We start from the raw sequence: 13,769 nt of genomic DNA, 5'->3' as shown, positions 1-13,769 counted from the left end.
CAGTGAGGATGCTTGCGATAGATGCAGGCGAAACGTCAGGAGAGAATGCCTCTAGATCATGCCCATATAGCTTGAAAAAGCCTACAACAACCCAGTGAATTTACTATTGCCTCCGCTGCTGCTCTGTAAGCAGCTGAAAAAATATGTCATCACCAAGCAATTGTAGCTCCTCCAAAGTACAGTATTTGGGGAAAATACTTCCTTGCCTCCCCAGTCTGACCAAGCCAGCAAAAATGCTCCCCATCCCATCCCATCCCATCCCATCCCTCTAAGGACCAGACAGCATCACCTGCTTGGACATGGAATCAATCAGCCGGACATAAAGGTCTTGCTCCGTCCGAAGCCCTGCGGAGAAACAAAAAAGGGGGAAGGAACACAGAGATGTTTTGAATTGCAAGAGCAACAAACTTGGGGGAGTTGCTCTTTGGAGAACTACAACTCCCTGCATGTCCAAGACAGAAGAAGAGACTGCAAGAACAGAAGGGGAACTACCAATAGGCACCCCTTTCTCTGCTGTTGTTGGTGATGGTGGTGGTAATAATAATAATAATAATAATTATTATTATTATTATTATTATTATTTATGACTAGCTGTCCCCTGCCATACGTTGCTGTGGCCCACTGTGGTGGTCAGGGGGGTTCTTTGTGGGAGGTTTGGCCCAATTCTATCGTTGGTGGGGTTCAGAATGCTCTGTGATTGTAGGCGAACTATAAATCCCGGCAACTACAACTCCCAAATGTCAAGATTCTATTTTCCCCAAACTCCACCAGTGTTCACATTTGGGCATATTGAGTATTCATGTAGAGTTTGGTCCAGATCCATCATTGTTTGAGTCCACAGTGCTCTCTGGATGTAGGTGAACTACAACTCCAAAACCAAAGGACACTGTCCACCAAACCCTTTCAGTATTTTCTGTTGGTCATGGGAGAACTGTGTGCCAAGTTTGGTTCAATTCCATTGTTGGTGGGGTTCAGAATGCTCTTTGATTCTAGGTGACCATAAATCCCAGCAACTTGAACTCGCAAATGACAAAATCAATTTTTTTTGAGTGAAGGACAGACATTGGGTTGTTAGGTGCCTTGTGTCCAAATTTGGTGTCAATTCGTCCAGTGGTTTTTGAGTTACGCTAATCCCGCAAATGAACATTACATTTTTATTTATATAGATGATGGTGGTAACAACAACAACAACAACAACAACAACAACAGCCATTATTATTATTTGTTACCCACCTCTTCTCATGGCTCGAGGTGGGGCACAACACAGTTAAAACACATGACCATAAAATACATACATTTACACACCACCACCACCAAATACATATAATAAAATACATGGTGTAATAATGTCAATGCAATACAAACTTAGTATGTTGGGGATATCTGCACTATAGACATACACTGGTTTTACACTGCTTTATCTGGCATTGCTTCCCTCATCCTCCATCCCTACCAAAAGAAAGTCTGAGAAGCTTCCAGTTGATGAATAAATTAAATATTGCAAATAACTTCATCCTGAGGTCAGATCAGAGATCTGGGGAGGGACCTGGAATTACCACAGCAGGATGACTGTGAAGTTTGTCCAAGTGTTTTCAGTACAGGCATGTAGGGTTTTCCTTCTGATCCAATTTTAATATAGTGTGTGTATATATGGCCCTACTCGCGCTCCCACCTGCATCGCAAGCGTGATTGGTGGGGACGAGAGAGAGGGCCTTCTCGGTGGTGGCCCCTCGACTCTGGAACTCACTTCCTAAGGACATCAGGCATGCCCTAACTTTGGCCGTCTTTAGGAGGAGCTTGAAAACGTGGTTGTTCCAGTGTGCCTTCCCAGAATAATGATCCCATAGCATTATGTCCTCTAAAAGCACTTTATACTGATTTAGGATTGCTTGTATGTTTCCACTAATGCCTCACCTCCTCTATCTTGTTCATGCCCAGCATTTTTTTTTAACTTTAATTAGATTTGGCCCAGCCATAGATTTTAAATGTGTTTTGTGCTATTGTTCAATGTTTATGTTATATGTGTTTGAGATTTATTTTTAATTGCTTTGTAGTAGTATTTGTATTTTGCTTTGTATTGTGGTTGTTATTGCTTGTATTGATGTATTGTGGGCTCGGCCTCATGTAAGCCGCACCGAGTCCCTTGGGAGATGGTAGCGGGATATAAATAAAGATTATTATTATTATTATTATTATTATTATTATTATTATTATTATGTGCCCAGGTCACCTGTTGATTTATGGTGATCCCATAAACTACGCTGGGTTTTCTTAAGACAGGAATCCTCAGAGGCGGTTCCCTTTAAATGAAATATTGCTTATAGCACTTGGTATTCTTTGGTGGTATGCTGTCCAAGTACTAACCAGGGACAACCCTGCTTAGCCTCCAAGACCAAATGGGATTTGATGCCTTTAGGGCCTTGGCAATGTAATAGTCATCTCTGCCTTCCTGCGTTAAGAGATTAAGTTCATCTGATTCATCTCCTATTCTTGGTGCACTGATGTTTGTGTGTATATGCCTTCAGGTGGCCTGTTGATTTACTGCAATCCCATGAATCTAATGGGATTATTTTATGCAAAAATAATCAGAGTTGATTTTCCCAGTTCCTATTTGGAATACTTTACATTTCCCAGTATTCCTTAGTAGTCCTTTGCTACTTGGAGATGGTTCTTCTTTCTGGCATTTTGAGGGAAAGGGCCAGGGTCAAATCTTGTGTTCATGTGTGTAAGTCTTGTTTTTGTGTTGACTTATTGTCACCCCATGGATTTCTGGGGTTTTCTTAGCCCTTCCTCTGAAATGGAGCTGACAACTGCTGGGATCCATTGGCAGTCTCCCACCCAAGTACTAACCAGGACTGTCCCTACTTAACTCCCAAGATCAAACAGGATCTTGTCCATTTCTGCTATTTGATTTAGTACGAGGATGAAGCATACGTACCATTACTATACAGCAGCTGTAACCGATAGTGGATGCCGTTGTTGGTTTTCTCTCCATCCTGCTCCTGGAGAACGGTGGAAAGAAGGGAACACCCATGACAACAGAAACCCTTGAAGCCTTGTATGCTAGGGGACAGTTATGGTTGTGGGCTACACACATTGCCCTAGCAATAGTACTAGTATTGCTGTTGTCGTTGGGTAGGATGTGAAAATATCAGTCATAAAGTTGCTTCCATATGAGACACAAAGCTTGGACGAGTCTTGAAACCGAGCAAGAAGGCAAACAGGCAACCAAGCAAGGAGAGAGAACTGCTTTCGGTCCAACCTACTCACAGCCCTGGTTGAGATACAGTTAATTCCAAGTATCAGTATTGTATGGAGTGGTGCAGACAACAACAAATGAACAGTATCTAATGCATATATCCTTATCTGAGCTCTATGTGAGCAGCACTGAATGTACCCAGAGCTTGTTTGTTGTTTAGTTAGAGCCCCATCTACACTGCCATATAAAATCCAGATGGAACTGGCAGTGTAGACACATATAATCCAATTCAAAACAGATAATGTGGATTAGCTGGGTTTTATAACAGGGCAGAAGGGGCCTACGATGATCTTCTCAGGGTTTGGCAGAATACAGAGCTATAGCATTTCATTTTTGGTCCTGGACACATAATATTGCAGTTATCATATTTCTAGCCTAGCAGAAATTATCAACAATGCAAGCCATGAGGAGATGTCAGCTATTGTCAAACTGAAGTTGGTCAGGCTCACTGAGGCCCCTTCTACACTGCCATATAATCCAGATTATCAAAGCAGTTAATCCACATTATCTGCTATGAACTGGATTATATGAGTCTACTCTGCCATAAAATCCAGTTTGAAGCAGATAATCTGGATTTTAACATGCCAGTGTAGAAAAGGCCCCAAACTAATCAGCTGATTCTTTAATTCATATTTTACCCCAACATTATGATCATGAACCTTATCACCATCATCTTGACATCCTGCCAACGTAATGTATCGACGAGAATCCAAGAGATAGAGAAGGGATCTTATGAGATATCAAGTGCAGGATATCCATCTTGAACATCCCCAACATCGGATAGCTATTTGGACTCCAGAGAAGAAGAATGATCTACAGCAGGCATGGGCAAATTTTGACCCTCCAGGTGTTTTGAACTTCAACTCCCACAATTCCGAACAGCCTACTGTTGAAGTTGAAGTCCAAAACACCTGGAGGGCCAAAGTTTGCCCATGTCTGATCTACAGAGTCCTAGATTCACATTATGAATTCCAAGATTCCATGCCTTAGGCTTATAAAGTAGCCTTAAATTGGTCTAAATGTGGGATTTCCTCTATTTCATTCGCATTATTGGGGCTACTCACCCTGTCCTTCTCCACAAAGTCGATGAAGGACGTCCTCTCGATCTCCACCGGCTGCCCGTGCCGGTCGTACATGGCCAGGACGAAGTGGAAGAAGTTGGACTTCCTGAGGTTGGAGGGCGGTTGCTTCTCAAAGTGCGCCCGGGCTAGGCCTATCCCACTGGAGAAGGAAGGAAACAAGATCCAGATCTTTAGTGAACAGGGAAAGGGACCTACAATGGGGTTGTGTCTCCAATTGGGAGGATCCTAGATCAAGAGTGGTCAGCTACTGTATTTCTTCAATTATAAGATGCCCTCAATTGTAGGATGCACCCTAATTTCAGTAATACCGTTGCACTCCAGGACAGGAAAAGCCCTCTGACTGTAAACACCACACCATTGATTGGAAAACAATCCTTTTATTGAAGATAATTAAAAAAAACAGCAAGTAAAAAAGCACTTTAAAGAAATAGGTAAATCCAATTAGGTAAGAAGATAAGCAGGAGCAAAAATAGTCTAGGGCAGTGCTTCTCAACCTGGGGTCCCCAGATGTTTTTGGCCTTCAACTCCCAGAAATCCTAACAGCTGGTAAACTGGCTGGGATTTCTGGGAGTTGTAGGCCAAAAACATCTGGGGACCCCTGATTGAGGACCACTGGTCTAGGGTAAAGTTCATCAACGTCCATAAAAACAAAGTCTACACTTCTCTAAATATAATTCAGGAAAAATGGAAACATTAACCCAAGGCATGAGTATTTATTTATTTATTTATTTACTTGTATATCGCAGTTTCTCAGCCTAACAGGCGACTCAACGCGGTTTACAACAAGAATAAGAATCAGTCAACAATATACAATTTAAAACCATAAGAACATAATATACAATATTGACACAACAATAACAACACAATGCATCTCATCACTAGAGTCATGATCCAAATTCGTCGTCCATATTTCCATTCCTGTAATCATCACATTCATTGCACTGATTAACCAAATGCCTGTTCAAACATCCACGAGTACACATTCTTACAATCCAAGAATCCAAACCATGAAACAAGAAATACTTAGACAAGAATCTTCCAAGCAAGGCTTCCATAAAACAAGGATGAGAACTATACTTGATTCCAACGATGCTTCATCTGACTATATTTCCCACACTTGGAACTTTTATCTCCTCGTTACATTCCACGCACTCAGGAATTGGTTTCACTTTACTTGAGATCCCCTTATCTTTTTCTGTTGGAGCCTGGCAGAATGCCGAAGGCACTGTTCGGCCTGCCTGTTTTGACTAATTCCTCTCGCCTATCTATTTGCTCATTAAGTTTTGCAGCTGGGCCAGGTGCCCAATTGTTTTCAAGCCCTAAATCCTGGGAACTCTCTAGTAACAATTCAGGGAGTACACTATCATCCCCACACCCTTCAGGGACATTCTCATGTGAAACTACACTTGGCACAGGGGTCTCCTGGTCCTTCTCTACATTAGTATCATTGACCAAACCATTGCCATCTTGAAATTCATTGGCATCACTTCCTACACCCAAAGCACCCTAATCCTGAAACACAATCGCAGGCTGAACTCCAACAAATACCGACAAGCACAAAAATAAATATAATACACCTGCGATTCAATGGGAAGTGTGGGCCTGCTTTTGGCTGATGAGATAGGATTGTTGCTGTTGTTGTTGTGTGCTTTCTAGTCGTTCAGACTTAGGTTGATGTTGAGCGAGGGCCGGATAAATGACCTTGGAGGACCCCTGCATTAAGCCCATATAACTCTATCTTCTTCTATGATCCTTCCTGCCATAATTTTGAAATGGATTGCATAATAATAATAATAATAATAATAATAATAATAATAATAATAATAAATAGGGTTTATTTGGGGAAAGGATGGGGTTTTTGGATTAAGGGATTTTCTTGGTGTCTGGGGGTTAAAAATAATTCAAAATTGCAAGAGTTTATCTTAAACGGAGGCAAGGATTTAGAGGTTCAGGGACCATAGCAGTGGGATCCAGTAGCCACATTTGACATTAGGAAGCTAAAATGAACAGGAGATGGCACGCACAAGGCTCCTTGTGACTAGTATCTGCCCACAATTTGGGGTCTACAGATCCATGGTACCCAGCTGGGGTTGCCAAATGGAAAACCAGCAGAGGCCAGTTGGAGACAGGATACCAATGGGATAAAAGTACTTACCATACTCCGTAGGAGAGCAGATCCCGGAGTTTTTTGGTCATGGAAACTTTTAGAAAACATTTATTTTCAGTGGAACCTTGACTCTATCCCTGATTTGTTTCATCAAAACATACAGTCTGGATCATTTTGCGCGAATTCAAATTCTGGGTTGTTGTGGGTTTTTTCAGGCTATATGGCCATGGTCTAGAGGCATTATCTCCTGACGTTTCGCCTGCATCTATGGCAAGCATCCTCAGAGGTAGTGAGGTCTGTTGGAAGTAGGAAAATGGGTTTATATATCTGTGGAATGACCAGGATGGGACAAAGGACTCTTGCCTGCTGGAGCTAGGTGTAAATGTTTCAACTGACCACCTTGATTAGCATTTGATGGCCTGGCAGAGCCTGGAGCAATCTTATATTGAGGGGTGTTTAGATGTCCTTGTTTGTTTCCTCTCTGTTGTTATGCTGTTGTAATTTTACCTCTGAGGACGCTTGCCATAGATGCAGGCGAAACGTCAGGAGAGAATGCCTCTAGACCATGGCCATATAGCCCGAAAAAACCTACAACAACCCAGTGATCCCAGCCATGAAAGCCTTTGACAGAATTCAAATTCGTTTCCCAATTTCCTATATAATGACAAGTTTTTGGGTAAATTTGACTCTTGATATTTCTGAATAATATTAAAAAAATCAATTATGGATTCAATGGGAGAAATCGACCATTCTTGTTCAGGTGGAAAATAACATGTTGAAATGTGAAACCAGTTGTTGCAGAGGGCGACCCCTCTGACACCCCTTCGCGACCCCTCCAGGGGTCCCGACCCCCAGGTTGAGAAGACTGTCAATCAAACAACAACACTATGTAACACTATGATTTCAGTTCTTGGGTTCTAAATGTCATTTCCTAATTCAGTGGTTCTCAACCTTCCTAATGCCGCGACCCCTTAATACAGTTCCTCATGTTGTGGTGACCCCCAACCATAACCTAACATTATGAATCACCATGTAAATAATGACCTGCAGGATGTATTTTCATTCACTGGAGCAAATTTGGCACAAATACCCGGTATGCCCAAATTTGAATACTGGTGGGGTTGGCAGGGGGATTGATTTTGCCAATTGGGAGTTGTAGTTGCTGGGATTTATAGTTAACCTGTAAACAAAGAACAATCTGAACCCCACCAACAATGGAATTGAATCAAAGTTGGCACACAGAACTCCCATGACAGACAGAAAATACTGGAAGGGTTTGGTGGGCATTGACCTTGAGTTTGGGAGTTGAAGTTCACCTACATCCAGAGAGCACTCTAGACCCCAACAATGATGGATCTGGACCAAACTTGGCACGGATACTCCATATGCCCAAATGTGAACACTTGTGGGGTTTGGGGAAAATAGACCTTGAGATTTGAGAGTTGTACTTGTTGGGATTTATAGTTCACCTACAATCAAGGAGCGTTCTGAACCCCAACAATGATAGAATTGGGCCAAACTTCCCACACAGAGACCCCCATGACCAACAGAAAATACTGTGTTTCCTGATAGTCTTTGGCGATCCCTCTGACACCCCTTCACGACCCCTCCAGAGGTCCCGACCCCCAGGTTGAGAAACACTGATTTAGACCTATCCTAGCTTCAAGCTGTCCTAATTGGTTCTATCACAAAAAAACATGGGGGAAATTTATTAAACTGCACAAACTTTGTGTCTATGAAGAGGACATCCTGAGGCACATTTTGATATAGTTTTTCAATGAATCTCTCATAGAGTCTCAACTAATTCAAACTAGTTGGTGGCAGGCACAAAAGCAAAATTTCTGGAGTAAAATAACTACTTTCAAAGTAAGGGTCGCACGATTAAACAGGAAATCACACTTTCAAACAAAGAACAGAAACGTTTTCAAATTTTGTTACATAGTGTAATGGACTTGGGGGCAATTGTGGGAGGAAATTACCCCCCATGTTCCCCCTTTTTCCTGTTTGTTTTAGATGGAGAGGAGATGCCTTTTGCAAAGGAGCAGAACGTGACTACTAGTTGCAACCAACTTTGGGAAAATGTTGCAATTGCTTACATAAATCACCACTGGATCCTGCATTTATGAACAGGGGTTTCTCCCCCCAAATAACTGGGAAAAGTAGGCCACAAAATTGCTTTTTTTGTGGGGCGCGCATGTATCCCACCGGCTGCATGTCCCCCATCCATGCTCTAAAGCATCCTGACAACAATGCAGATTAAAAAGCCAAAACCCAATCAAGCGGAACGGTTCTATGAATAGCAACAGGGCTCTCTGTATTAAATCACGCTGCGATCCGAGTGCATTAAATCAGGCTCCTCTGGGAAGGAAGGTGTCACCCGACCTGTGGAGGGATCGAACAAGGCTTTTGGTGTGCCAGGAAGGTGCAGCACCCAGGAAAAGGGCCAAGGAGCAGAAAGGTAATCCATTCGTGCAAATGATTGACAGGTGTCAGCTCCTTGAAGGAGCCGAAGACACCACTGCTGTTCCTAATGTCACACAAGGAGCAGAAGGCAGCATTTCCAATCATACGGAGCATTCATCTGAAATCATACAATCATAGAAACAAAGAGTTGGAAGAGACCTCATGGGCCACCAGTCCAACCCCATTCTGCCAAGAAGCAGGAATATTGCATTCAAATCACCCCTGACAGATGGCCATCCAGCCTCTGTTTAAAAGCTTCCAAAGAAGGAGCCTCCACCACACTCCGGGGCAGAGAGTTCCACTGCTGAACAGCTCTCACGGTCAGGAAGTTCTTCCTCATGTTCAGATGGAATCTCCTCTCTTGTAGTTTAAAGGCATTCCTCCATTGCGTCCTCATCTCCAAGGAAGCAGTAAACAAGCTTGCTCCCTCCTCTCACATATTTCTACATGGCTCTCATCATATCTCCTCTCAGCCTTCTCTTCTTCAGGCTAAACATGCCCAGCTCCTTAAGCCGCTCCTCATAGGGCTTGTTCTCCAGATCCTTGATCATTTTAGTCGCCCTCCTCTGGACACATTCCAGCTTAGAGTCAACATCTCTCTTGAATTGTGGTGCCCAGAATTGGACATAATATTCCAGGTGTGGTCTAACCAAAGCGGAATAGAGCATGGGGAGCATGGCTTCCCTTGATGTAGACATTATGCTTCTATTGATGCTCCGCTGGTCACCACCGAAACCTGGGGTTCCAGGCTCTGCCAATCCTCATCGATGTCGGTTACCTGTAGCTGGATTTACACTGCCATAAAGTCCAGTATCTGATTCCAGATAATCTGCCTTGAACTGGATTATATGAGTCTACACTGCCACATCATTGAGTTCAAATGAGACAATCTGGATTTTATATGGCAGTGTCATTGGGGCCCTGGCATGGCACAAGTTGAAGCATTGCTCTATGGCTCTCTATCAGTTCAAGGCTAGCTTTTTTCCCATCCCAGTCTCTCTCTGCTTAGTCTCTTTACAGCTTTTGCTGCAATAAATCTATTTTTTTGTTGTTGCAGAGATGCTGCAAGACCCTGTTGCTGCTTTTTCTCCAAAGCGACTTAATGCAGTGGCACGTTTAGGAAATCAATGAAATGACACAAAACCCTGGCAGCTTCAAGCTAGGTCTTTTCCTAAAAATCACACCTGGTGCTCCCATATTAATAGCATGCGTGAACAACTCTGGGTTTTAGTCCGAACTTCAATGCAGTTCGGATATATGTTGGTTGGTTTGGATCAAATGTGAATTAGAACCCAAAGTAAACTTGCTCCGCTTCTTCCCCAATTTGTGACTGACATATCAATCATATATCTCTCCCTCTCAACCCTATTCGTCTGTCTGTCTCTAAATGGCTGAAAACAGAGATTCAGAGGGAAATCTATCCGTTCCATATATATATATAGAGAGAGAGACATATATATTCCATATATATATATATATATATATATTACTTAGGCGATCCCTCGTTGGACGAGTAAGATGGTCTTCCATTATGGATTTCTCTGTGGGTCCGTATGTGGCTGTGGAGCCCTATTCTTGCTCTGCATCTTCTTCCGCAGTGAGGGCATTGGTTTCCAGGTGGAAGGTGGTCCCGGTCGGGGTTGGCTTGACGCGCCTTCCTCCTGGCACGTTTCTCTCTTTCACCCTCCACTCGTGCCTCCTCGAATTCTGCAGCACTGCTGGTCACAGCTGTCCTCCAGCTGGAGCGCTCAAGGGCCAGGGCTTCCCAGTTCTCAGTGTCTATGGCCAGAGTTTTTAGGTTGGCTTTGAGCCTATCTTTAAATATCTTTTCCTGTCCACCAACGTTTCGTTTTCCGTTCTTAAGTTCGGAGTAGAGCAACTGCTTTGGGAGACGGTGGTCAGGCATCCGGACAACGTGGCCGGCCCAGCGGAGTTGATGTTGGAGGATCATCGCTTCAATGCTGGTGGTCTTTGCTTCTTCCAGCACACTGACGTTTGTCCACTTGTCCTCCCAGGAGATTTGCAGGATTTTCCGGAGGCAGCGCTGATGTATATATATATATATACACACACACACACACACACACTAGCTTTCCCCTGCCACGCGTTGCTGTGGCCCAGTCTGTTGATCTGGGAAATAAAGTAATGAGGAATTGTTGGTTTCTAATATATGTAATGTATTTCTGTTTGTGGGTAAACAGTATTTCTTGCTGTTTCTTTGTCAGTGTTGATGTGGAGATTGTCCGGTTTGCCCACCCTGGAACATGCAACATATCATTGTCCTTCTTTACTATATCTCTCTGTGTGTGAATCATATCTATCTATCTATCTATCTATCTATCTATCTATCTATCTATCTATCTATCTCTATGGGTGGATGGCTCTTTGTCAGGAGGACTTTGATTACATTTTCTTGCCCTGATGAAGGGGGTTGGACTGGATGGTCTTAAGTATTTTCTGTTGGTCGTGGGGGTCCTGTGTAGGAAGTTTGCCCTGATTCTGTTAATCGTGGGTTCATAATGTTCTTTGATTGTAGGTGAATTATGAATCCCAGTGACTACAACTCCCAAATGTCAAGGTCTATTTCCCCCAAACTCAATCTGTGTTCATATTTGGGCGTACTGAGTGCTTGTGCCAAGTTTGGTCCAGCTCCATCATTGTTGGAGTCCACAGTGCTCTCTGGATGTAGGCGAACTACAACTCCCAAACTCAAGGTCAATGCCCACCAAACCCTTCCAGTATTTTCCGCTGGTCATGGGAGTTCTGTGTGCCTAGTTTGGTTCAATTCCATCGTTGATGGAGTTCAGAAAGCTCTTTGATTGGAGGTGAACTATAAATCCCAGCAACTACAACTCCCAAATGACAAAATCATAACTTTTTGAGTGATGGTCACTCCTTGTGTTGTGAGACGTTTTGTTGCCAAGTTTGGTGTGATTTCGTTCATTGGTTCTTTTGTTTTTAAGGAACTCATTATGCACAGAGCATTTTTTAATATATATATATGGAATATCTATGATAGAATGTGCAAGTTGCAAATTTCCGATACCCATTTCTCCTGAAAAACATGCATATATTGTTTTTAGGAACACTTGATAAAACGATGCCATCTGTTGGACTTTTTGCCAACTGCAGAAAGAAGGACGAACCCTCTGGATCCTTGCCCAAATTCACCCCATTTCAAGGCTATTTACTCTCAAAGGGGAGTGGGGTGTCTTCACTGTAGAGTTAATGCAGTTTGGCACCACTTGAACTGCCATAGGATTTGCAATTTTGCAATGTCTTGACCCTTCTCTATTGAAAAGTGCAGGTGTCTCTCCAAACTACAAATCCCACAGCTTGGAGTTTTGCCACTTAAAGCAGAACCAAACTGTATTCATTCTACAGTGTGGATAAAGCATGGGCAAACTTTGGAGGGCTAAACATTGGTGTAAATGCACCTGTGGTTTGCCATTGCCTTCATCTGAAATATATGATGGTCCATCGGATGCCAACATCTGCAGCATCCTTGTTTCCTGATGCCCGGGATGCAAAGCAAACGGCAACAAATGGGGCTCGGAGAGAAAAGCTGGAGATGTGCAGATTGCATCTTGTCTGCCAGGTTTCTTTTCAAATCAAAGACCCGTGTGAGAGCGAGCAGCCAGTCAAGGGATCTCTATAGTGTCTGGAGAAAGTAATCACTTGGCATTCAAAGAGATGCAGGAGGTTGGGAGTGAGGAAGTCAATGAATAGGTTGCTCAGAACTGCCTTTCTTTCTTTCTTTCTTTCTTTCTTTCTTTCCTCCCTTCTTTTCTTCTGTCCTTTCTTTCCTTCTGTCCTCTTTTCTTTCTTTCCTTCCTTCCTTCCTTCTGTCCTTTTTTTCTTTCTTACTTACTTTCTTTCTGTCCTTTCTTTCCTTCTGTCCTCTCTTTCTTTCTTTCTTTCTTTCTTTCTTTCCTGTCTTCCTTCCTTCTTTCTTCCTTCTGTCCTCTCCTTCCTTCCTTCCTTCCTTCCTTCCTTCCTTCCTTCCTTCCTTCTTTCTTTCTGTTCTCTTCTGTCTTGCTTTTGTTTTCTTCCTTCCTTCCTTCCTTTCTTCCTTTCCTTCCTCTTTTCTTTCTTTCTTTCTTTCTTTCTTTCTTTCTTTCCTGTCTTCATTCTTTCTTTCTTTCTTTCTTTCTTCCCTTCCTTCTTCCCTTCTGTCCTTTCTTTCTTTCCTTCTGTCCTCTTTTCTTTCTTCCTCCCTCCCTCCCTTTCTTTCTTTCTTTCTTTCTTTCTTTCTTTCTTTCTTTCTGTCCTTTCTTTCCTTCTGTTCTCTCTTCTTTCTTTCTTTCTTTCTTTCTTTCTTTCTTTCTTTCCTGTCTTCTTTCTTTCTTTCCTTCGTCCCTTCTTTCCTTCTGTCCTTTCTTTCTTTCCTTCTGTCCTCTTTCCTTCCTTTCCTTCCTTCCTTCCTTCCTTCCTTCTGTCCTTTCTTTCTTTCTTACTTACTTTCTTTCTGTCCTTTCTTTCCTTCTGTCCTCTCTTCTTTCTTTCTTTCTTTCTTTCTTTCTTTCTTTCTTTCTTCCTTCCTTCCTTCCTTCCTTCCTTCCTTCCTTCCTTCCTTTCCTCTCTTCTTCCTTCCTTCTTTCCTTCCTTTCCTGTCTTCTTTGTTTCTTTCCTTCCTCCCTTCTTTTCTTCTGTCCTTTCTTTCTTTCCTTCTGTCCTCTTTTCTTTCCTTCCTTCCTTCTGTCCTTTCTTTCTTTCTTACTTACTTTCTTTCTGTCCTTTCTTTCCTTCTGTCCTCTCTTCTTTCTTTCTTTCTTTCTTCCTTCCTTCCTTCCTTCCTTCCTTCCTTCCTTCCTTCCTTCCTTCCTTTCCTCTCTTCTTCCTTCCTTCCTTCCTTCCT

At 42.7% G+C, this 13,769-nt stretch overlaps 1 protein-coding gene across 2 annotated transcripts in view; it reads right to left on the bottom strand.

Moving 5' to 3' along the window:
• The window catches only part of EBF4 (EBF family member 4), a 150,835-nt gene that overhangs the window by 93,998 nt on the left and 43,068 nt on the right, over positions 1 to 13,769 (bottom strand). For both annotated transcript variants that reach the window (XM_060779466.2, XM_067468492.1), the window contains exons 3-5: positions 4,324 to 4,480; positions 2,939 to 3,002; positions 290 to 345 (exon numbers count right to left, since the gene is read on the bottom strand). In XM_060779466.2, the coding sequence (XP_060635449.2) occupies positions 290 to 345; positions 2,939 to 3,002; positions 4,324 to 4,480 (277 nt within the window). The remainder of the gene's footprint in view (positions 1 to 289; positions 346 to 2,938; positions 3,003 to 4,323; positions 4,481 to 13,769) is intronic.

Source organism: Anolis sagrei, chromosome 5 (assembly GCF_037176765.1).
Source record: "Anolis sagrei isolate rAnoSag1 chromosome 5, rAnoSag1.mat, whole genome shotgun sequence".
In the NCBI taxonomy this organism is placed as follows: domain Eukaryota; kingdom Metazoa; phylum Chordata; class Lepidosauria; order Squamata; family Dactyloidae; genus Anolis; species Anolis sagrei.
The sequence above is the reverse complement of the archived record's forward strand: the minus strand, read 5'-3'. Positions and strand labels throughout refer to the sequence as shown.